The sequence below is a fragment of the Cherax quadricarinatus genome, chromosome 56 (genome assembly GCF_038502225.1).
Source record: "Cherax quadricarinatus isolate ZL_2023a chromosome 56, ASM3850222v1, whole genome shotgun sequence".
NCBI classification, from domain to species: domain Eukaryota; kingdom Metazoa; phylum Arthropoda; class Malacostraca; order Decapoda; family Parastacidae; genus Cherax; species Cherax quadricarinatus.
Window position 1 is genome coordinate 7,934,681 of NC_091347.1, and position 23,432 is coordinate 7,958,112.

Consider the following 23,432-nt stretch of genomic DNA (forward strand, 5'->3'; position numbering starts at 1 on the left):
ATGCCCTGTTGGTAGATGATGTGAAATTAATAGGAATAAAATGCGAAAAGGACAAGTAGATGCTGAAATTTCATCCCGAAAACTGCGTGAGTGGTTTGAGAAAATGGTTATTGGAGAAGGGTGAGCGCGCGCGCGCACACACACACACACACACACACACACACACACACACACACACACACACACACACACACGGGGCCAGGAGCTCGGACTCGACCCCCGCAACCTCAACTAGGTGAGTACACGCGCGCACACGCGCGCACACACGCACACGCACACATACGAAAAAACCTCAAGTCTCTATTCAAGATGCTAATGTTCCCTTATTTTTTCCCTCTCATTTTCGTAATTCTCACCATCAATCCAGCTAACTTTCGTCTCCATAAACTTTCCTTATCCTCTACTCCCCAACGCTATTACAGGTTTCACCGGCAAAACTTGTAGATCCAGACAAGCAAAGAAACAATGTAAATGACAGAAAGGTTAGACTATCGTGTAGAAACTCAGAAAAAATTGTGAACAAATTTGGAGAAATAAAGGACAGAGTAACAAAGAACTAAACATATATCATGGCTCTCACAGAGACAAAGCTTTCAGAAATAAAGAGCAATACAATATTTTCTGAAAGTTACTATATAGTAAGAGAGAGAAAATAGATAGACTTATGTTGACATTTAGGATTTGAAATTTATATAATTTTTAAGAATTGAAAAAAAAATTATATGGTGACATTCTTTACATAAAAGAAATTATAAGAACTAGAGAATCAGTGCAGAAGTAGTAGAATTATATACCTCCTACTATTTAACAGGAATGTCTTGACTCAACTTGCAAAGGAAATAAGTATACGAGCATAAGATGAACTAACATGGAGATAAATGATGTAAAATCCCGACACGATGGTATACACAAATGCAGCATAATGCGACCCCTTATTGTCAACGTTTCGCCCACACAGCGGGCTTTATCAAGTCATAAGCAGATTTGTTAGTGACTTGATGAAGCCCACTGTGTGGGCGAAACGTTGTCAATAATCACTTTTTATTGTATTTGTCTCTACTTTTCCAGGAAGTAGCATAGTTGAACGTCGTCTTTATCATAAGTGAATCAGAAGAAACTGATTACAGTAGCTCACCTGTGTTACGTTTCGAATATCAGGTAGAAAATATAAAGCAAAGAAAAACCAGATTACAAGAGAGGAAACTGCAGGAATGAGAGGCTTCCTAAATAGACTGCAATGGGATAGAATGCCAGGACGCCACAGTAAGATTCATACCAACTAGGAGACATAGAAGTGGGAAAATCGTACAGAGCAAAGGTTTAACAGAATTTATAAAGGGGCAAAGCAAGGCTTAAAGACCATGAAAAAGGCAAGGGAACGACAAAAGGGTTCGAAATGCGCTAGAACCGAAACTGGTTTGCAACTATATAAGAAGGAAGACAATAAATTAAAGGTCAAGAGAAAAGACAGAAGATAGATGGAGAAACTCATGAAAGATGAGAGAGAGGAATGAAAGGAACTGAGAAGAAAATTCTGTTAAGTATTCACTGAGGACAAAAGAACAGTACTAACAACTCCAAGGCTTAGATCAAATCAGGGGAGACTGGATAGCGTTTAAAAGTCAGAGGAGGAAGCAAGGAAGATGTTGAGAGAACACGATACATCAAAATTTATAAGACTTGATAATAATGAAATCTTCAAAAAAAAAAAAAAAAAATGAGTGATTATAACGAGTCACTGTACACAAGACAAATACAGGATTGTTGGAAAACCGGAAATGTGATTCCTCTACGTATATAAGCAAGAAATATACTCTAAAGTGTCAGTCAGAAAAGACGATCAGGAGACTGGTGAGGCTAGGTTAGGCAAGGTTTAATCAGGAAACCGGACAAGTATTTCCTGACGTAGATCTTAGTCACATGATGACCTGCCATGAAGCTTTTGGTCATCAGACAGAGGCCTTCCACTGAGCAGGTGATGCACAGTGAAAGTACCGAGTAGTTTAGGAATATTAGAGGAAACAGACAGGATGCAAGAAGGTACTGATGGGCTGCAGGAGTGGTCTAATGCGACAACTAAAATTTAATCTAGGTAAGTGCAGAGTTATGCAAATGAGAAAGAGTGAAGGGAGATTAGAGAAAGTACATAAAGTGACATATGAAAAGCTACAGAAAGTATAAAGAACGACCTGTAGTACATAAAATTTCTATTGTTTCATCAGCGTAAATAAAACTGGCAAATCTTAGAATTGTTCTCAGATCCCTGAATAAAGAACCCTTCAAGACATCGCATACAATGGACGTTACTCTTATCTTAGAAGAAGCAGCAGCTCTAGCAAGGAGTCTAAACCTAAGAAAGTAATTTCGAATTCTGGAGGAGGTACAAAGGTTTGCATCCAGGATGACTCCAGAACTAACAGGGTAGAACTATGATGTGAGGCTTGAAGAGTAAAACATAACAACCTTGGTAAAGAAAAGGGTCACTGGATGCAAAATCACGAAGAAGCAGACAAACAGATTATTCGAAATGCAACGCACAAAGTGGCATGAAGCCCAAATCTTATCAAACATTCCACAGCGTGCAAGAAAACTAAGATATTTGCAGCAAAACTTCTCCACCTACGTAAGAGGACTAACGTATTAGGAGAGAGAAAAATAGCTTGACTTCAGAGGAAAGAATAACTGAGAAAGATATTATCGTGATTTACAAAGCACTTAGAGAACTTAAGAGGAAGGGGAGAGACTGTAAAGCAAAAATCCGGGTCACAGATGCATATATGGAAGTTAAGGAAATATATACGACACAGGGATGTCTGGAAATACATTTTAGACCTTACAAAGCAGTGAAGGCAAAACCTATACGCGGTTGTAAGGCAAGGTATGATTAGTCAAGAGACCATCTATCACTGAAACCAGCAGCAGCAAATAGCTAAGCGCGTCCCTGAGCTCTGTTTCAACTTTCAGATCCATAACTTTGTGAGGTAGAGGATGACCAAAGGAAACAGTGTTCTTAATAACAACGTTTTGCTTAACCAAAAAAAAAGCCTCAAACGGGATGTTGTTATAAAAAAAATACTTCTGTTGCTTCGTATTTCTTTGTCATCATCAACAATGGTCTTTGAAATTGGTGAGGACACATTACAGTATCAATCCCTGCAGCGCCTTCAGGAACCTTGAAGCTTAATTTTGGACGTTATACGCGCCCCATGTAGTGTATGACCAGGTCGCACCTCATACAGAGAAGATACAACTAATAAAACCAGAAGAGAACCACAAGTGAGGGCGATGGGCAGCGAAAGGAATTAGGGATTCATAACAGCAGCACAGAAAAAGAGGACTAGGGATGGTTCAAAGACATGATCATATTACAAAATATACTCAGATAATAGAGTCGACAAGGACAAGCAGACTGAGGTGCGAGGAAAGGGAGACAGAGAACATTTCTGTCAGTTAAAACTTCAACTGCGTCATAAGACGTTATTAAAGATTCTTCAATCTCAGCGTAGTAAGTAGTAAATGAAGAGGTGATATGGGAACCAACCAGATAGAGTTTGAAAAAAAAGGTACGATTCGGCCCTGTAGGGCAAAAAGAACCGGTATAATTCATGGACTGCAGCTGAGCTTCGAAGCCAGGAGCTATGAATCGACCCCTTCAAACACAATTTGGCGAGTACAAGGTAAACAAGGCAGAGTTACATGAACCTGCATGTTTGCAAGCCATAAAACACTATAGTGGGTTCATGTCTTCCCTCACCCACAGATAACCTGTGTGGCCAAGTGTTATCTCTAACCTGTTATCCTCCAGGTGGGCGGTCAAGTCTTATCGCTAAACCCACGGATCAGCAGTTGTCCTCCAAATATATGTGTATCGTTATCAACACACTCTGGAGGGGAGGAGATACACAATAGCATATATGTGGAATATAACTGGGGGTCTAGTCCCAAGCCTACACACTACAGTAACGATATACTGAAAAGTAAGTGGGAGAAAGTGTAAAATAAACCTAGGAAAAAGCAGGTAACCTATGTACATAATAAGAGAGCATTATCAACATCCCTGACCCACGAGAATTTATGCAACTACCATCTATGTGATATATTACTGGAACAAGAATGCAAGCCTCCACGACGACATTCCATCACTACCTCCGCTAAGTACCAGATCAACCAGGCTATGTTGGATATATGAGCCGCCGCCAAAAGCAACAGCCTGACTGACCAAACGAGCAAGAGAAAAACCTGGTCCAGACCGGGCCGTAGGAATAGCAAGACTCACGAAACCGGTTACAGGTATATCTCAGATGTAGAGTGACAAACTTATCAGCACAAGACCAGTTCTGTTATTAATTGACCACTACACGGTAAAGGACTGTTTTAAAAACAACTAAATATCTGACTTTTGTTACAGGTTATTGATAAGTTATTAATAACTATTAAATAATTAGAGAGAACTGTGAAAAAAACTGACACTGGATAACTTTGAAAAGTTTAGGTTCTCTTAAATTTCTAAGCGTAATGGCTCAGTTTCTCAGTGGTTCACAAGAGCTGGTTCTCCATAAATTGTATTATTTAAATTAGGAAACTAGAGACTACAATGCCTAGCAAAAACTAGACAATTCTCTTATTAAAGATGAACTAGCATTAAAAGTTTGATGCCATTCAGAATAGTCATTCTTTAGTTATTGCGCAGAATTTAAAGTGTTGTTTGAACTACCAAAGTATATTAGTCAATTTGCACCTTCAAAAAATGTGTCAGCGTCAAAGGTTTGAAGCTGATCAGAAGTGGCATTCCCCAGTTACTGAAAGGAAATCAGTGTCACAGTTTGTTTAATAAAATTAGCAAGTTGGTACGTGTGTGTGTGTGTGTGTGTGTGTACTCACCTAGTTGAGGTTGCAGGGGTCGAGCCCAAGCTCCTGGCCCCGCCTCTTCACTGGTCGCTACTAGGTCACTCTACCTGAACCGTGAGCTTTATCATACCTCTGCTTAAAGCTATGTATGGATCCTGCCTCCATTACATCGCTTCCCAAATTATTCCACTTCCTGACTACTCTGTGGCTGAAGAAATACTTCCTAACATCCTTGTGGTTCATCTGTGTCTTCAACTTCCAACCGTGACCCCTTGTTGCTGTGTCCCATCTCTGGAACATCCTGTCTCTGTCCACCTTGTCAATTCCTCTCAGTATTTTGTATGTCGTTATCATGTCCCCCCTACCTCTCCTGTCCTCCAGTGTCGTCAGGTTGATTTCCCTTAACCTCTCCTCGTAGGACATACGCCTTAGCTCTGGGACTAGTCTTGTTGCAAACCTTTGGACTTTCTCTAGTTTCTTTACGTGCTTGGCTAGGTGTGGGTTCCAAACTGGTGCTGCATACTCCAATATGGGCCTAACATACACGGTGTACAGGGTCCTGAATGACTCCTTATTAAGATGTCGGAATGCTGTTCTGAGGTTTGCTAGGCGCCCATATGCTGCAACAGTTATTTGGTTGATGTGCCCTTCAGGAGATGTGCCTGGTGTTATACTCACCCCAAGATCTTTTTCCTTGAGTGGGGTTTGTAGACTCTGGCCCCCTAGACTGTACTCCGTCTGCGGTCTTCTTTGCTCTTCCCCAATCTTCATGACTTTGCACTTGGTGGGGTTGAACTCCAGGAACTAGTTGCTGGACAACGTCTGCAGCCTGACCAGATCCCTTTGTAGTTCTGTCTGGTCTTCGATCGAATGAATTCTTCTCATCAACTTCACGTCATCTGCAAACAGGGACACCTCAGAGTTTATTCCTTCTGTCATGTCGTTCACAAATACCAGAAACAGCACTGGTCCTAGGACTGACCCCTGTGGGACCCCGCTGGTCACAGGTGCCCACTCTGACACCTCGCCACGTACCATGACTCGCTGCTGTCTTCCTGACAAGTATTCCATGATCAATTGTAGTGCCTTCCCTGTTATCACTGCTTGGTCCTCCAGTTTTTGCACTCATCTCTTGTGTGGAACTGTGTCAAACGCCTTCTTGCAGTCCAAGAATATGCAATCCACCCACCCCTCTCTCTCTTGTCTTACTGCTGTCACCATGTCATAGAACTCCAGTAGGTTTGTGAAGCAGGATTTCCTGTCTCTGAAACCATGTTGGCTGCTGTTGATGAGATCATTCCTTTCTAGGTGTTCCACCACTCTTCTCCTGATAATCTTCTCCATGACTCTGCATACTATACATGTCAGTCACACTGGTCTGTAGTTTAGTGCTTCATGTCTGTCTCCTTTTTTTTAAAGATTGGGACTACATTTGCTGTCTTCCATGCCTTAGGCATTCTCCCTGTTTCGATAGATGTATTGAATATTGTTGTTAGGGGGCACACATACCGCCTCTGCTCCCTCTCTCAGGACAAATGGAGAGATGTTATCCGGACCCATTGCCTTTGAGGTATCTAGCTCACTCAGAAGCCTCTTCACTTCTTCCTCGGTTGTGTGTACTGTGTCCAGCACTTGGTGGTGTACCCCACCTCTCCGTCTTTCTAGAGCCCCTTCTGTCTCCTCTGTGAACACTTCTTTGAATCTCTTGTTGCGTTCCTCACATACTTCACGGTTATTTCTTGTTGTCTCTCCTCCTTCCTTCCTTAGCCTGATTACCTGGTCCTTGACTGCTGTTTTCCTCCTGATGTGTGTGTGTGTGTCTTCTGGAATAGATTTTTAAAACTAATCTTGTAATGCCTGAGTGTTATCAGCAGCAGCTTCTGGTATCTCAGTCTCTGGAGACTGACAGCGGTTTTGAGGGTGTCAAACGTTTTTAAATATGTATATCCTATTAGTACAAGATCATCTCATAGTGTATAAACACAAAAAATAGCTTTTGCCACAAGTTGCTGGTTCATTGTGCTCCCCATATATTTTCTCTGGACCGTATTAGCAAGAACCCATGGATACATAAAAGCCTAGCAACTACAACCCTTTTGGGGCCAAGTTGCTAGGCCCCGAAACGGCTAACATGAGTGCATCAGGATTCATATCTTCAGTTTGTCCTGTCTCTTCAAAGCAAACTTAAAACATTTTCTTAATATTCTGGTAACTAATTTTCATTAATAAAATACCTTGAGATATCAACTTATTCTTCAATAAGTTGATAATCGAGCACACTGTGTTCAAGAATGTAATCATAAGGCTTACCGAATATTTGATCATCTGTGCGTGAGTTGGTAAAGTCAGCGCCTGACCAGGCGGGCTGTGGTTGATCAAGACCTTGTCCACCGTGACGCCTGGTCATGGACCGGGTTGAGAGGGCGTTGACCTCCTAAACTCTCTCCAGGTAGGTAGGCAGGTATATGCAAAAGTGTCAGAAGTAATTTTATCCAAGACTAAGCCTGGCTAGTTGTTCCTTTACGTAAATATGCTTATCGTGTTAGAGTTATAGATCAACTGAGGCTTCTAACTGAAATTCTATGGCATGCAAATATACTGTTTACTTCTACCAGTATTCCTCATGCTTGACACAGGTATAACTAAACTATATTCTACCTATTTATTCAGGGTAGTTTCTCTGACTACTTTATCAACTTCATTACGCAGGTGTAATTTAGTGCGAGATAAAATCCCTAAGAATTTTACATTAATCTCCTTTTTGTCTGATTTTTTGAAAGCCGCCATCACGACTCACGAAATCGTAATAAGACTGAAAAAAAACACGGAACTATAAAACCCTTAGTTTTAGGATTCGCTTGCCATGGGTTGAAGCCCCACCCATTCTGTAATTTTTTTCTGATATTTTTTAATATCTATAGAAGGCTTATCCAATGAACATGTTAAGTATGTGCATTCATTAATGATAAATCAAGGAGTTAAGCTCAGTGTCATAAAAGTCAACTTTTATATCTAAAAAACAAAAGTTAAGCAAAACCTGGTGGCCTGGTGGTTAACGCTCTCGCTTCACACGGTGAGGGCCTGGGTTCGATTCCCACCCAGAGTAGAAACATTGGACGTGTTTCTTTCCACCTGTTGTCTATGTTCCCCATCAGTAAAATGGGTACCTGGGTGTTAGTCGACTGGTGTGGGTCGCATCCTGGGACACTGACCTAAGGAGGCCTGGTCACAGACCGGGCCGCGGGGGCGTTGACCCCCGGAACTCTCTCCAGATATACTCTCCAGATATATACGCATTCCAACATTTCAACTAGCTTTTATTTATTATTATTATTATTATTATTATTATTATTATTCAGCACACCGGCCATATCCCACCAAGGAGGGGTGACCTAAAAAGAAAAAGAAAAGTTTTTCTTTTTAAATTTAGTAATTTATCCATTAGAAGGGGTTACTAGCCCCTTGCTCCCGGCATTTTAATCGCCTCTTACGACACGCCTGGCTTACGGAGGAAGAATTCTTTTCTACTTCCCCATGGTGAATAATTATTCACGACTCATAACCTCAAAACTCTTGTGAAGATTTTGCGAATAATATAAAGGACTCGGTCAGGTACGAGCACTTCTGTTGTAAGGGATTTTTTCCATTATTTCACAGTCTAAAGTGTGCTTGTGGACTGCCGTATTCTGTGTCATTTTGAAGGCTGACTGTCTATGTTACTTGTGGTCTTAAACTTTCTCAAACCAGAGGGAGTCAAAGTGCCTATGCTCGAGCACTAGTGTGTCCAGAGTGCACTTGTACTCACACGGGTGTTTTGCAACTTATACTATGTACTTAAAATAAGGACACAGCTTCATCGAGTCCAATGAAGGAAATTGTTTTATTATTAGTTACGTGTGAACTTAATCCAACTTGTTAAGATCGGATTCAAGATTACAGGAGTAATATTAGTTAAGTATTAGGCTTGTGTAATTCATTAACATTGGTATAATATAAAGTATACCATAAAAGTTTAAGAGGAATTTATGTACCACCGAGACGCCCTTACGAAGACCTGAAGAATTTATGTGATGCCTTATTTTCTGTAATTTCTGATACGGAGATATAAATAAATTTATTGTACTTTCTCTTATCCCGGTGATATTTTGTTTTTGCTTTCATGAATACTGAATGTAAGTTAATTGCTTTTGTTGCCAACAACAGGATCACCTGTTGGAGCAGCAGAAACACTAGCTGCAGTAGCAGCAGCTGTAGCATCAACAGCAGCTATAACAAACAGAAGCAGCAGGTGTAGCAGCAACAGAAGCTGTAACAGCAACAACAGCTGTAACAGAAACCGAAGCAGCAGCTCTAGCAGCAACAGCAGCTGTAACAGCAACAGCAGCAGTGGCAGCAGCTATAGCAGCAGCACTCTTATAGTTGTTAGTCACCATCTACTTCCTCCCATGATTTTAACAATATTTGTATTATATATATTTACAAAGTTTTTGCCAAGCCTGCAATTCTGGCAGAGAGGTTTTTTTGTATACGGTTATTATGCATATATATATTATAGCACGTCGTTTGTTCAGGTATGTGTTACAGTATTGAAAATTGAAGTATATGTTTTTGAGGGGAGAGTAATGTTGACACGAGACACAAAATGTGTGCTGGTGCCTTACGTCTGGTGATGTGATGTGATGTGATGTGATGTGATGTATGTGTGTGTGTGTGTGTTTACTCACGTATTTTTCGGTTGTAGGGGTCAAGTCACCGCTCCTGGCACCTCTTCTTCGCTACTCGCTACTACAGTGTACTCACCTAATTGTACTCACCTAATTGTGGTTGCTGGGGTCGATTCATAGCTCCTCACCCCGCTTCTTCACTGGTCGCTACTTGGTCACTCTCTCCCTGCTTCATGAGCTTTGTCATACCTATTCTTAAAGCTATGTATGGTACCTAACTTCACTACCTCACTTTCCAGACTATTCCACTTAGTGATGACTATGTGAAGGATGAAATACTTACTAACATCTGTGTTCACCCTATCGATTCCTCTCAGTATTTTATACGTCGTTATCATATCCGCCCTGTCCCTTAGCTCCGGGACTAGTCTCTTGCAAACCTTTGTACTTTCTCTACTTTCCTGACGTGCTTGGCTAGGTGTGGATTCCAAACTGGTGCTGCGGAAGGATTCCTTACTGAGGTATCTGAATGCTATTCTTAGGTTCGCTAGGCGCCCATATGCTGCAGCAGTTATTTGGTTGATGTGCGCCTCAGGAGATGTGCTCGGTATTATACACACTCCAAGATCCTTTTCCTTGACTTTGCACTTGTTGGGGTTGAACTCCAGAAGTCAGTTGCTGGACCAGGCCTGCAGCCTGTCCAGATTCCTATGTAACCCTGCTTTATCCTCCTCTGACCGAATTCTCCTCATTAACTTCACATCATCTGCAAACAGGGACACTTCTGAGTCAACTCCTTCTGCCATGTCATTCACATATACCAAAAAGAGCACCGCTCCTAGGACTGACCCCTGCGGCACCCCGCTCGTCACAGGAGCCCAGTCTGACACCTCATCACGTACCATGACTCGCTGCTGCCTTCCCGTCAAGTATTCTCTGATCCATTGCAGTTCCTTCCATGTTATACCAGCCTGGTCCTCCAGCTTTTACACTAATCTCTTGTGTGAAACGGTGTCAAAAGCCTTCTTACATTCATAGAACTCTAGTAGGTTTGTGACACAGGCTTTCCCGTTTCCGAATCCGTGCTGGTTGTCGTTTATAAGCCCATTTCTTTCTAGGTGGTCCACCACTCTTCTGATAATCTTCATGACTCTGCATACTATACATGTCAGTGACACTGGTCTGTAGTTTAATGCTGCATGTCTGTCAACGTTTTTTAAAAATTGGGACTAAATTTGCTGTCTTTCATACCTTAGGTAGTAGCCCTGTTTCGATAGACGTGTTGAAGATTGTGTGTGTGTGTGTGTGTGTGTGTGTGTGTGTGTGTGTGTGTGTGTGTGTGTGTGTGTGTGTGTGTGTGTGTGTGTGTGTGTGTGTGTGTGTGTGTGTGTGTGTGTGTGTGTGTGTGTGTGTGTGTGTGTGTGTGTGTGTGTGTGTGTGTGTGTGTGTGTGTGTGTGTCAAAGAATATCATGGTGGTTGTGGTATTGGTGGTAGTGGTGGTGGTAGTGGTGGTGGTAGTGGTGGTGGTAATGGTGATGGTAGTGGTGTTAGTAGAGGTGGTGGTGATGGTTGGGATCCCACCACCAAGACAAACCCCTCCACTCAATCATTATTAACACAACTAAAACAACAAAAATCGTCAAAGTTACCACCACCATAACTATCACCATCACTGCTTTCCTATGAACAACTACCAGTGTCATTTGCACCACCATCACACCACCACAGCCATCACCACCACCACCGTCATTATCCCTACTATCACCACGAATATCACAATCATTATTATAACTATCGCCAATATTATAACTATTACCACTACAAAAGCTGGTGGTGGGCCAGGGAGACCACAGAGGACCAGTTACTCATTCATCCACTCTTCCTCACAGAGCTGGTGCAGCAGGAGGTGGGTGAGGGTACAACAGACGACCTGCTGCTCACAGAGAGTCAGATGTACGACACAGACATTCCATTCTTCGACACAGAAGAGTCTGCCAACGTCACAGCTCTCATGGGCAAGACCGCTATACTTAACTGCAGAGTTAAGAACATTGGCAACAGAACGGTGAGTGTGATGAATGGTTTGAAAACCGACAAGTTGAAGACTGAGACACTTATTAAACATATGGGAATCTTTATTTAGGAAACGTTTCGCCACACAGTGGCTTCATCAGTCCAATACAAAGCAGAAAGGTGTAAGGAGAGGAGTTTGAAGTAATCAGTCCCTCAGCCTGGAGTCGATGTGTTCAGTCCATCAATCTTGTAGAATGTACAGCATAGGGCTGTAGACGTGGCTTATATATTGTAGTCAGGTGAGGCGAAGCAGGAGGAGGCGGGGGTCATAGTGATACCGTCCACTAGTCGAAGTAGGTCTTCGTCCATAGGTTGGACAAGTTTGAAGAATTCTTTGTGTCAAGATCCCATGATGATGCAGTGTCTGACAGTTGTGATGAATGGTTTGGAAACCGACAAGTTGAAGATTGAGACACTTATGCAACATATGGGAATCTTCGCCTCACCTTACTACAGTATATAAGCCACGTCTGCGGCCCTGTGCTGTACTTTCTACATGACTGATGGACTGAACACATCGACTCCAGACTGAGGGACTGATTACCTCAAACTACTCCTCTCCTTACACCTTTCTGCTTTGTATTGGACTGGTGAAGCCACTGTGTGGCGAAACGTTTCCTAAATAAAGATTCCCATATTCTGCATAAGTGTCTCAATCAGAACGGTGGGTGGAGAGCTGATGGGTTGTGGAGAGTGGGGAGCTGATGGGTTGTGGAGAGTGGGAAGCTGATGGGTTGTGGAGAGTGGGGAGCTGATGGGTTGTGGAGAGTGGGGAGCTGATGGGTTGTGGAGAGTGGGGAGCTGATGGGTTGTGGAGAGTGGGGAGCTGATGGGTTGTGGAGAGTGGGGAGCTGATGGGTTGTGGAGAGTGGGGAGCCGTTGGGTTGTGGTGAATGGGGAGTTGATGGGTTGTGGAGAGTGGGGAGCTGATGGGTTGTGGAGAGTGGGGAGATGATGGGTTGTGGAGAGTGGGGAGATGATGGGTTGTGGAGAGTGGGGAGATGATGGGTTGTGGAGAGTGGGGAGATGATGGGTTGTGGAGAGTGGGGAGAAGTTGGGTTGTGGTGAATGGGGAGCTGGTGGGTTGTGGAGAGTGGGGAGCTGATGGGTTGTGGTGAATGGGGAGCTGATGGATTGTGGAGAGTGGGGAGATGATGGGTTGTGGTGAATGGGGAGCTGATGGGTTGTGGTGAATGGGGAGCTGATGGATTGTGGAGAGTGGGGAGATGATGGGTTGTGGAGAGTGGGGAGAAGTTGGGTTGTGGTGAATGGGGAGCTGATGGGTTGTGGTGAATGGGGAGCTGATGGGTTGTGGTGAATGGGGAGCTGATGGATTGTGGAGAGTGGGGAGATGATGGGTTGTGGAGAGTGGGGAGAAGTTGGGTTGTGGTGAATGGGGAGCTGATGGGTTGTGGTGAATGGGGAGCTGATGGGTTGTGGTGAATGGGGAGCTGTTGGGTTGTGGTGAATGGGGAGCTGTTGGGTTGTGACGAGTAGGGAGCTGATGGGTTGTGGAGAGTGGGGAGCTGATGGGTGGTATTGAGGAGGGAACCGTTAGGTTGTGGTGATGGAGAACTGTTGGGTTGTGGTGAGGGGGAAACTGTTGATTTGTGATGAGGGAACTGCTAGGTTGCGGTGGGGGGGGGGGCGGAACTGTTGAATTGTGGTGAGGGGGGAAACTGTTGGTTTGTGGTGAGGGGGGAACTGTTGAATTGTAGTGAGGGGGGGAACTGTTGGGTTGTGGTGAGAGGGGAGCTGAGTGTTGGGCAAGGGAAGGGTGAATGTGAGATGATGGGTCCTTGTTAGAGGGAGGGTGATTGTTGGTTAGAGGAAGTGTAGGGTGAGTGTTGGATGTGGAAGAGTGGATACTGAAAGGGAAATGATGATTGTTGTTCAAGGGAGGGTGGATGTTGGTCGGGGGGGGTGAAGGAGTGGACGGGGGAAGTGCGGGAAGGGGTGGGTGAGGGGGGGGGGATTATCATCGGCAAGGGGGTTTGTAGGACGGGAGATGAGGCTTTATCTCTAGGAGGGGAAGGAGTGGAAGTGAGTTAGGAGTAGAATGATTATGGGAGGGGGATGGGGGTTTGGGAGGTTGATCAGATGATTGTTGGAGGATGGTGGGATTGTAGAGCAGTTTAGGTGCTTGGTTAGGCAACTGTTTTAAAGGTTCTCATAATCCATCTTATCTTTTTTTTTCTCACGGTTGTGATAATTCTGTTGCTGAGATACTGCAACTGTTGTGCTCATTCTACTGTTGTGCTCATGCTACTGTTGTGCTCATGCTACTGTTGTGATCATGATACTGTTGTGATCATGATACTGTTGTGATCATGATACTGTTGTGATCATGATACTGTTGTGATCATGATACTGTTGTGATCATGCTACTGTTGTGATCATGCTACTGTTGTGCTCATGATACTGTTGTGATCATGATACTGTTGTGATCATGCTACTGTTGTGCTCATGCTACTGTTGTGATCATGATACTGTTGTGATCATGATACTGTTGTGCTCATGATACTGCTGTGATCATGATACTGCTGTGATCATGATACTGTTGTGCTCATGATACTGTTGTGATCATGATACTGTTGTGATCATGATACTGTTGTGATCATGATACTGTTGTGATCATGATACTGTTGTGATCATGATACTGTTGTGATCATGATACTGTTGTGATCATGATACTGTTGTGATCATGATACTGCTGTGATCATGATACTGTGATCATGATACTGTGATCATGATACTGTTGTGATCATGATACTGTTGTGATCATGATACTGTTGTGATCATGATACTGCTGTGATCATGATACTGCTGTGATCATGATACTGTTGTGATCATGATACTGTGATCATGATACTGTTGTGATCATGATACTGTTGTGATCATGATACTGTTGTGATCATGATACTGTTGTGATCATGATACTGTTGTGATCATGATACTGTTGTGATCATGATACTGTTGTGATCATGATACTGTTGTGATCATGATACTGTTGTGATCATGATACTGTTGTGATCATGATACTGTTGTGATCATGATACTGTGATCATGATACTGTTGTGATCATGATACTGTGATCATGATACTGTGATCATGATACTGTTGTGATCATGATACTGTTGTGATCATGATACTGTTGTGATCCTGTTGTGATCATGATACTGTTGTGATCATGATACTGTTGTGCCCATGATACTGTGATCATGATACTGTTGTGATCATGATATACTGCTGTGATCATGATACTGTTGTGATCATGATACTGTTGTGATCATGATACTGTTGTGATCATGATACTGTTGTGATCATGATACTGTTGTGATCATGATACTGTTGTGATCATGATACTGTTGTGATCATGATACTGTTGTGATCATGATACTGTTGTGATCATGATACTGTTGTGATCATGATACTGTTGTGATCATGATACTGTTGTGATCATGATACTGTTGTGCTCATGCTACTGTTGTGCTCATGCTACTGTTGTGCCCATGATACTGTTGTGCCCATGATACTGTGATCATGATACTGTTGTGCTCATGATACTGTTGTGATCATGATACTGTTGTGATCATGATACTGTTGTGATCATGATACTGTTGTGATCATGATACTGTTGTGATCATGATACTGTTGTGATCATGATACTGTTGTGATCATGATACTGTTGTGATCATGATACTGTTGTGATCATGATACTGTTGTGATCATGATACTGTTGTGATCATGACACTGTTGTGATCATGATACTGTTATCATGATACTGTTGTGATCATGATACTCTTGTGATCATGATACTCTTGTGATCATGATACTGTTGTGATCATGCTACTGTTGTGATGATACTGTTGTGATCATGCTACTGTTGTGAGCATGATACTGTTGTGATCATGCTACTGTTGTGATCCTTGAGAGCGAGATCTTCTGACACTATCACCTAAATCTTTCACGCTTGTTTTTCCGCTCTATTGAGTGGTTGCAGTTAGTTTTATACTGTTCTAGCATTTATTTACTCAGTTTTATTCACTAAATTTGTTTTCAGAGAATGTCACATTGTTTTCTGTGGCTCACTGGAAGTCTTTGTAACAGCTTGCAGATGATATGGTGCAATGATTTATGTCCCACTATGTCAGAGATGAAGATGAGGAAAAAGATGGGGGTGAATATTATTTCTTGGAAAACAGAACTTCTCACTTAGGCAACCTCTAACTTTACTGTTTATCATTACTTTAGACGTTCCGTTTATTAGTAAGTTCAACATCGTACTTCCAACTTTTCAAATTAATCCTTTTGCTCGTATTTTGTGCACTATTACACCATTTTCGCACTTGTCGAAGGTTTTTGCAAACTGAGTATACTACATTAGTCTTTTGTTTGTCCTCCAGTACATCCAAAACCATATAGTGGTCCAGTAGTTGTGAGAGGCAGGAGTGACCTGCTCTAAACGCATGCTACTCTGCGTTGCGCAACTCTTGTGAATTAAAGTGTTTTGCGATCGTGCTTTTTAAAGCTCTTTTCAAAGATTTCTATAATGTTAGATGTTAGTGCTAACGGTCAACAGTTCTTTGCTACTGCTTTGCTGCCATCTTGTGGGGCGGGGCTATACCGTATTTGTTTATTTAATGACGGTGGAATGACTCCCGTGTCTACACACATTCTTATAGAATATTTAAGGCACGTGAAAGGGGTTTTATGCAGTTCTTGATGAACATGGAGTTTGGTCCTATGGCAGAGTGCAGGGACACGTCAATGGCTTCTCAAAATCAGGTGGGGGTTAGGGTTACATGAGAAATTTTGAAGTTACTAGGCTTTTAATCTCGATGGTGAAGAATTCGTTCGTCTCACTTGAATACGTTCATACTACGACTTCAGCATTTCACTCATTTTGCTGCTGTCAGTTTACCTTCATCATAAAAGAAATGCTCACCTTTATCACTGCTTATTAGATCTATATTGTCTTTTGGAGCTTGAATAAATTCCTCCTTGCTACATTTTCTAACTAGGTCCGTACGGATCGGTAGAACATTATTATTCACATCTGTGGTTCCTGCTTGAACTACTTCACTAAACAGGAAGTTCATACCTAAATCTCCGGCTGGATCTACAATATTTTTGGGATCTTTAACCATAGCCCTCGTGATCACATTACGGGGAAATAAATCAAATCTAGTCTCGGATACTTCCAAAGTATAAATTATATTGCACGTACTGTCCAACACTAGGGGTTCTTTGGGTATCTCTAATTGATCAATCTCATTCCCGATTAATAGATCTACACCAGAAATAAGAAAAGGCTTATCGGAAAGTCCTACATTAATCCAGCCAATATATTCTGGAAGTTCCACATAAATCTTTATAATAGGGACTTTCTAGTATGAAGACTAGATATTCTACTCTGAAGGAGTATCTACATAACTCCGATTTAATTAAGGCCTCTCTATAACCATGTACTTCAAGGCATTATCTAGGAACTTGGTAATGTAGAACGTGCAGTAAGCGTTCTTGACAAAGATACTGTATAACGGTATAATTTTACTTGCCTTACGTTTTATGATATAACTAACTGCTTAATTAAAAGAATCTTTATTGTAGACTATTATTATCCCTAACTCTCTGCCTATAGTTATGCTCAAATCAGAGAGTATATGATAAAGGCCTCATATAGACCCTGGAGCGTAACACAAGGCCCCGATACTGGATTTTGGAAATAAGCACTCTTGGTTTTCTTTAATTTCATTAATTGCTTTTAGCTCCCTCTGTCTCTCCTGAACTCTGTACGAGTCATCTGCGTTTAGTATCTTCTGTTTCTTTAGCCAGTTCTCCTTCACTTCAGATCATCTAGTAATCTTGAGAATCTCAATCACCATCACTTTTAGAGACTGTCTTACTTGTATCTTTTATTTTTTCTTAGTGGTATGTTCCGTGTATGTTCCTTACTGGTATGTGCCACAAAGTTAATCCTTTCTAAATACTGACTCTGATCCATGTTATTCGAAATAACTTGCCAGCATGATTTATTTGATTCTAGATAATGTTCTTGCTGTTAAAGTTGAATTTGGTGGAAATAGTTCCATGACTGCGTCTTGTTGATTAAGACACGGGCGCATACAGTCTCCAATTCAGTTAAGTAAATTTACCGTCATCGACTAAATTTAGTACTAGATCCTCATTATTCACGAATATAAGGTCAAGGGCATTTTCTAATCTTGGTTGACTCCACTATTTGCTAGCTTTTAAGACGAATTTAGTAATTTCAGTAGTTCATATGGGTAACAGTGTTTGTCTGTGCTGCCTCCAGGGATTTTTCTGTTACATTATCTACTACATTCCTCCATGTTAAATGTAAGACTGAAACCACCAATCAACAAGATATTTAAGGCTTGGGTTGAAAGGACTTGATTTCTGATACCTGTTTTTTTGAGCTGCTGGGAAGTTGTATCTGGCGGTTTATATATAACCACAATGACTAGGTTTTGGTTTTCAATTTTTACTGACAAAATTTCATCTAGATCATTAGTGGTCTTAATTAAATAACTGCAAATGAGATACTCTGGCATACAGGCCAATGACCCCCCCCCCTAATTGCCTTTTCTTTGGGTTGCATTTAAGTTGTATCTAGGTATTTATATTTTATTATAAATATGGTCTTTAGTGTAGGTTTCTGTAACACCTGAAAACACTACTGCAATTGACACTTGAGGAGTAAACGACATTTTGTTATTGGCAGATGGTTAAGGCTCTGTATATTTACAAAAACGAATCAAGTTGTATTGCTTGTCGAGGGATTTGTTGTCATTAATCTGGTTCGTGAGTGAAGGTCACTGATTATGCTTCCGGTCCAACGAGGCTCCGAGGTGGAATATTTTGACCTTGAATGGCTGTAACTATTATGGTTGGTTTCTCCATAATTTGTAGAGTTAGTGCCTCCTGATCACTTTCACATGGGAAGCGGCTTTGTGTTGTAGCACTGATTCTCATGGACCCAAGTATAACATTTCAGAGAGAAAGGTTTTATGGAAGGTAGAACGACACAATTCTCTGGTCAGGAGATAATGGCATTCATTTTAGATGCTAAAAACCGCATGGTTCAATCATTTTCCTAGACATTCCCTGCCTACAGACACCCCAAGCTTAGAATTCGTATATTTCTGTTGGCTAAGCTTCGCAGAGGCTGCATTCCCATCCAGTGGAGTTTGTTGATACGTGTGTGTGAAGGCAAGGGGTAGTGTGGTAGAGGGTGAGGGAATGTAGGAGGGGGAGGACGTGTGGGAGGGTTAGTGGGGGAGAGGGAGAGAAGGTGTTAGTGATGAGTAGGTTGGGTTGGTGCTGATGCAAGTGTGGGTGCTGGTTTTGGTGGATAGTGTGGGGGGAACAGGAGTGATTATGGGTGTTGGAGTGATGGTGGCTGGTGTTGATGTAGGTTTGGGTGAGGGGGGAGTGCAGGTGTAGGGGTGGGTTGGAGATCTGATATGGGAAGTAGTGGTTGCATATGCTGGTGTGGGGGTGTGGGAGAGCCTGGTTGCTGCAGTGTGGTTGGGGACGATTGTGTAGTGTGTGTGTGTGTGTGTGTGTGTGTGTGTGTGTGTGTGTGTGTGTGTGTGTGTGTGTGTGTGTGTGTGTGTGTGTGTGTGTGTACTTAAATTGGATGGAGGGAACCTTCAACATACAACAGTTTCGTAGTGTTCACATTGTTATAAGTTAAAAGTTATAAGTATTAAGTTATAAGCTTGACAAAAAGAAAAAACTCTGGGAAAACTTTTTCTTTCCCGAGTTGAAACAACAGTGACGGAGAAGACTGGTGGTGGTGGTGGTGGTGGTGGTTGTGTGTGATGGTGGTGGTGTGGTGGTGGTGGTGTGTGATGGTGGTGGTGTGGTGGTGGTGGTGTGTGATGGTGTGGTGGTGGTGGTATGGTGGTTGTGTGTGATGGTGGTGGTGTGGTGGTGGTGGTGTGTGATGGTGGTGGTGTGGTGGTGGTGGTGTGTGACGGTGGTGTGGTGGTGGTGGTATGGTGGTTGTGTGTGATGGTGGTGGTGTGGTGGTGGTGGTGTGTGATGGTGGTGTGGTGGTGGTGGTATGGTGGTTGTGTGTGATGGTGGTGTGGTGGTGGTGGTGTGTGATGGTGGTGTGGTGGTGGTGGTATGGTGGTTGTGTGTGATGGTGTGGTGGTGGTGGTGGTGTGTGATGGTGTGGTGGTGGTGGTGGTGTGTGGTGGTGTGGTGGTGGTGGTGTGTGGTGGTGGTGGTGGTGTGTGGTAGTGGTGGTTGTGGTGCTGTGGTGGTGGTGCTGTGGTGGTGGTGCTGTGGTGGTGTGGTGGTGGTGGTGGTGTGTGGTAGTGGTGGTGGTGGTGGTGTGTGGTAGTGGTGGTGGTGTGTGGTAGTGGTGGTGGTGTGTGGTGGTGGTGGTGTGTGGTGGTGGTGGTGGTGTGTGGTGGTGGTGTGTGGTGGTGGTGGTGTGTGGTGGTGGTGGTGTGTGGTGGTGGTGGTGATGTGTGGTAGCGGTGGTGGTAGTGGTGGTGATGTGTGGTAGCGGTGGTGGTAGTGGTGGTGTGTGGTGGTAGTGGTGGTAATGTGTGGTAGCGGTGGTGGTAGTAGTGGTGTGTGGTGGTGGTGTGTGGTAGCGGTGGTGGTGGTGGTGTGTGGTGGTGGTGTGTGGTAGCGGTGGTGGTGGTGGTGGTGTGGTGGTGGTGTGTGGTGTGTGTGGTGGTGGTGTGTGGTGTGTGTGGTGGTGGTGTGTGGTGTGTGTGGTGGTGGTGTGTGGTGTGTGTGGTGGTGGTGTGTGGTAGTGGTGGTGGTGTGTGGTAGTGGTGGTGGTGTGGCAGTGTACGGTGGTGTGTGGTAGTGGTGGTGGTGTGGCAGTGTACGGTGGTGTGTGGTAGTGGTGGTGGTGTGGCAGTGTACGGTGGTGTGTGGTAGTGGTGGTGGTGTGGCAGTGTACGGTGGTGTGTGGTAGTGGTGTGGTGGTGGTGGTGTGGTGGTGGTGTGGTGGTGTGTGGTAGTGGTGTGTGGCGGTGGTGTGGTGTGTGGTGGTGGTGTGTGGTGGTGGTGGTGTGTGGTGGTGGTGGTGGTGTGGGGCGGTGGTGTGGTGGTGTGGTGGTGTGTGGCGGTGGTGTGGTGTGTGGCGGTGGTGTGGTGTGTGGTGGTGGTGTGTGGTGGTGGTGTGGTGTGTGGTGGTGGTGTGGTGTGTGGTGGTGGTGGTGTGTGGTGGTGGTGGTGGTGTGTGGTGGTGGTGTGTGTGTGGTGGTGTGTGGTGGTGGTGGTGGTGGTGTGCGGTGGTGTGCGGTAGTGGTGTGCGTTAGTGGTGTGTGGTGGTGGTGTATGGTTGTGGTGTGTGCTGGTGGTGGTGGTGTGTGGGCGTGGTGGTGGTGTGTGGGTGTGGTGGTAGTGGTGGTGTGTGGTGGTGGTGGTGGTGGGTGTGGTGGTAGTGGTGGTGGGTGTGGTGGTAGTGGTGGTGGGTGTGGTGGTAGTGGTGGTGTGTGGTGGTGGTGGTGGTGGGTGTGGTGATGTGTGGTGGTGGATGTGGTGGTGGGTGTGGTGATGTGTGGTGGTGGATGTGGTGGTGGGTGTGGTGATGTGTGGTGGTGTGTGGTGGTGGTGGGTGTGGTGATGTGTGGTGGTGGTGGTGGGTGTGGTGATGTGTGGTGGTGGTGATGTGTGGTTGTGATGTGTGGTGGTGGTGGCGGTGTGTGGTGGTGGTGGTGTTGGTGTGTGGTGGTGTTGGTGTGTGGTGGTGGTGGTGTTTGCTGGTGGTGTGTGGTGGTGTGGTTGGTGGTGTGGTGGTGCGTAGTGGTGGTGGTGGTGTTTGCTGGTGGTGTGTGGTGGTGTGGTTGGTGGTGTGGTGGTGGCGGTGGTGGTGTGGGGTGGTGTGGTTATAAAGGGCTTGCCTTTATATGGTGGTGGCGGTGGTGGTGTGGTGGTGGCGGTGGTGGTGGTGTAGTAGTGTTAGTGGTGTTGTGTGTTGGTGATGGTGTACGGGTTGTGTGTGGTGGTGATGGTGGTGTGTGGTGATGGTGGTGTGTGGTGATGGTGGTGTGTGGTGATGGTGGTTTGTGGTGTTGGTGGTTTGTGGTGTTGGTGGTTTGTGGTGTTGGTGGTTTGTGGTGTTGGTGGTTTGTGGTGTTGGTGGTTTGTGGTGTTGGTGGTTTGTGGTGTTGGTGGTTTGTGGTGTTGGTGGTTTGTGGTGTTGGTGATTTGTGGTGTTGGTGGTGTTGTGGTGGTGGAGGTGCTTGTGATGGTGGTGGTTTGTAGTGTAGTGGTAGGGTGTGTGGTGGTGCTCGTGGTGGTGGTGTGTGGTTGTGGTGGTCATAGTGGCACTAGTGGTGGTATGATAGTTGTTTCTAGGAAGGTAGGATGATGGTGATAGAGAGGGGAAAAGAAATAGCTACAGAAGGGAGTGTGGCAGTTGCAACCCCTGAATGGGTTGCAATGTATATGATGTATATTATATGTATATCATGCATATTACCTTTTCATATAATTTTATATTGCTTATATTTGCGATAATAGCTAAATCGTGAATATATTGCTTTATATTATTATTTGTCTTAGTTACTCTTGCTAGGTAGGATGTAATATACTCTGCCGGCTTCTGTTGCTGGGCAGCAACTGTCCATGGAGTTATCACGTGATCGATGGGGGGGGGGGGTGTTCTCACCTCGCCTGAAGTATTCAGTCTGGTCTAGACTCGCTTGGTGGTTGGACGTATTCTAGACAAGACGAGCCTAAATCTCTCTTATTGGCCCTTGTTGGAAGATCGTCTCTTTCTTATTATTGTTGTTAGTTCTGGAGAGACTGTTCACAGAACATTGTATAGACTTAGTGATTTTCGACGTTGTACTGAGGTTGTGTGTCGCATAGACACCCTGAGAAACTCAGGTCCTGAGCTGTAGCTTCTGACCTAACTTGTACTGGTATCTGTGTATTGTCACAGTCGGGGATTTTCTTATGCTGAACTTAGATTCAGTAGTATGGGAGTTTTGTGACTTTCGTGGAGGATCTGCTGATGGTCCCTACTTAGTGTTGTTATATTATCTCCTTGTTCCTGATTCTGTGTCACTTTTGCTTGTTATATTGCTATTGTTCTTAGCATTCTTTTTATTGTTCAAATAGACTGTTCTGACTGCCAGTTGGTCAAGAAGTTAGTTTATGAGAGGACTTTGTCAGTCACTTGTTTAAGTCTATTCGAGTCGTGAGACATAGCGAACTACTTAGAGCACTTACACACATACACACAAACTTATTTGTATATTGTATTATTAAATGTTGATGTACCAGACGGTACTTAAGACATATATATGTGATATGTGCTTTAAGCACAATAATACTGTACACGAGAGAAGTGATTATTCTTATTTTGTTGATATTAATTTAATTTAATTTAATATACGCCTAGACAACTTAATTATTAATAAATTTATTAAATTTTAATTTCTCTAGTTAGTAGCCTACCAGTTGTAATCCTGAAGCACTATTAATTCTTACTGAATTCTAATGGATAATTGGACAAGGATACTGACTAATTGTTACGAAAACCCAGTAACAGCCTGGATGCTAGAAGGGCAGTCCTTTCTAGTATTCACTGGAGATCTCCAAGTTTTTTAGAATCGCGTTTTCTGTAACAGGCAGTGATAGAGGGAGGGAGGGAGACGGCGATGAAGGAAAGTAACGAGGGAAAGAATAAACTAAGCAATGAGAGACGCAAGAATGCAGGCAACAAGGAGAGACATACTGGGAAGGGCCGGAGACAAATTCTGAGTGTAGGTTACCATACATCGAGTGTAGGTCATACACTGAGTGTAAGTTGTACACCGAGTGTAGGTTATCTTGCA

General features: G+C 43.7%; 1 protein-coding gene across 1 annotated transcript in view; it reads left to right on the forward strand.

Moving 5' to 3' along the window:
- The window catches only part of LOC128700671 (neurotrimin-like), a 388,655-nt gene that overhangs the window by 301,107 nt on the left and 64,116 nt on the right, over positions 1 to 23,432 (forward strand). Inside the window, exon 3 of the mRNA XM_053793960.2 lies at positions 11,403 to 11,578. Within this exon, the coding sequence (XP_053649935.2) occupies positions 11,403 to 11,578 (176 nt within the window). The remainder of the gene's footprint in view (positions 1 to 11,402; positions 11,579 to 23,432) is intronic.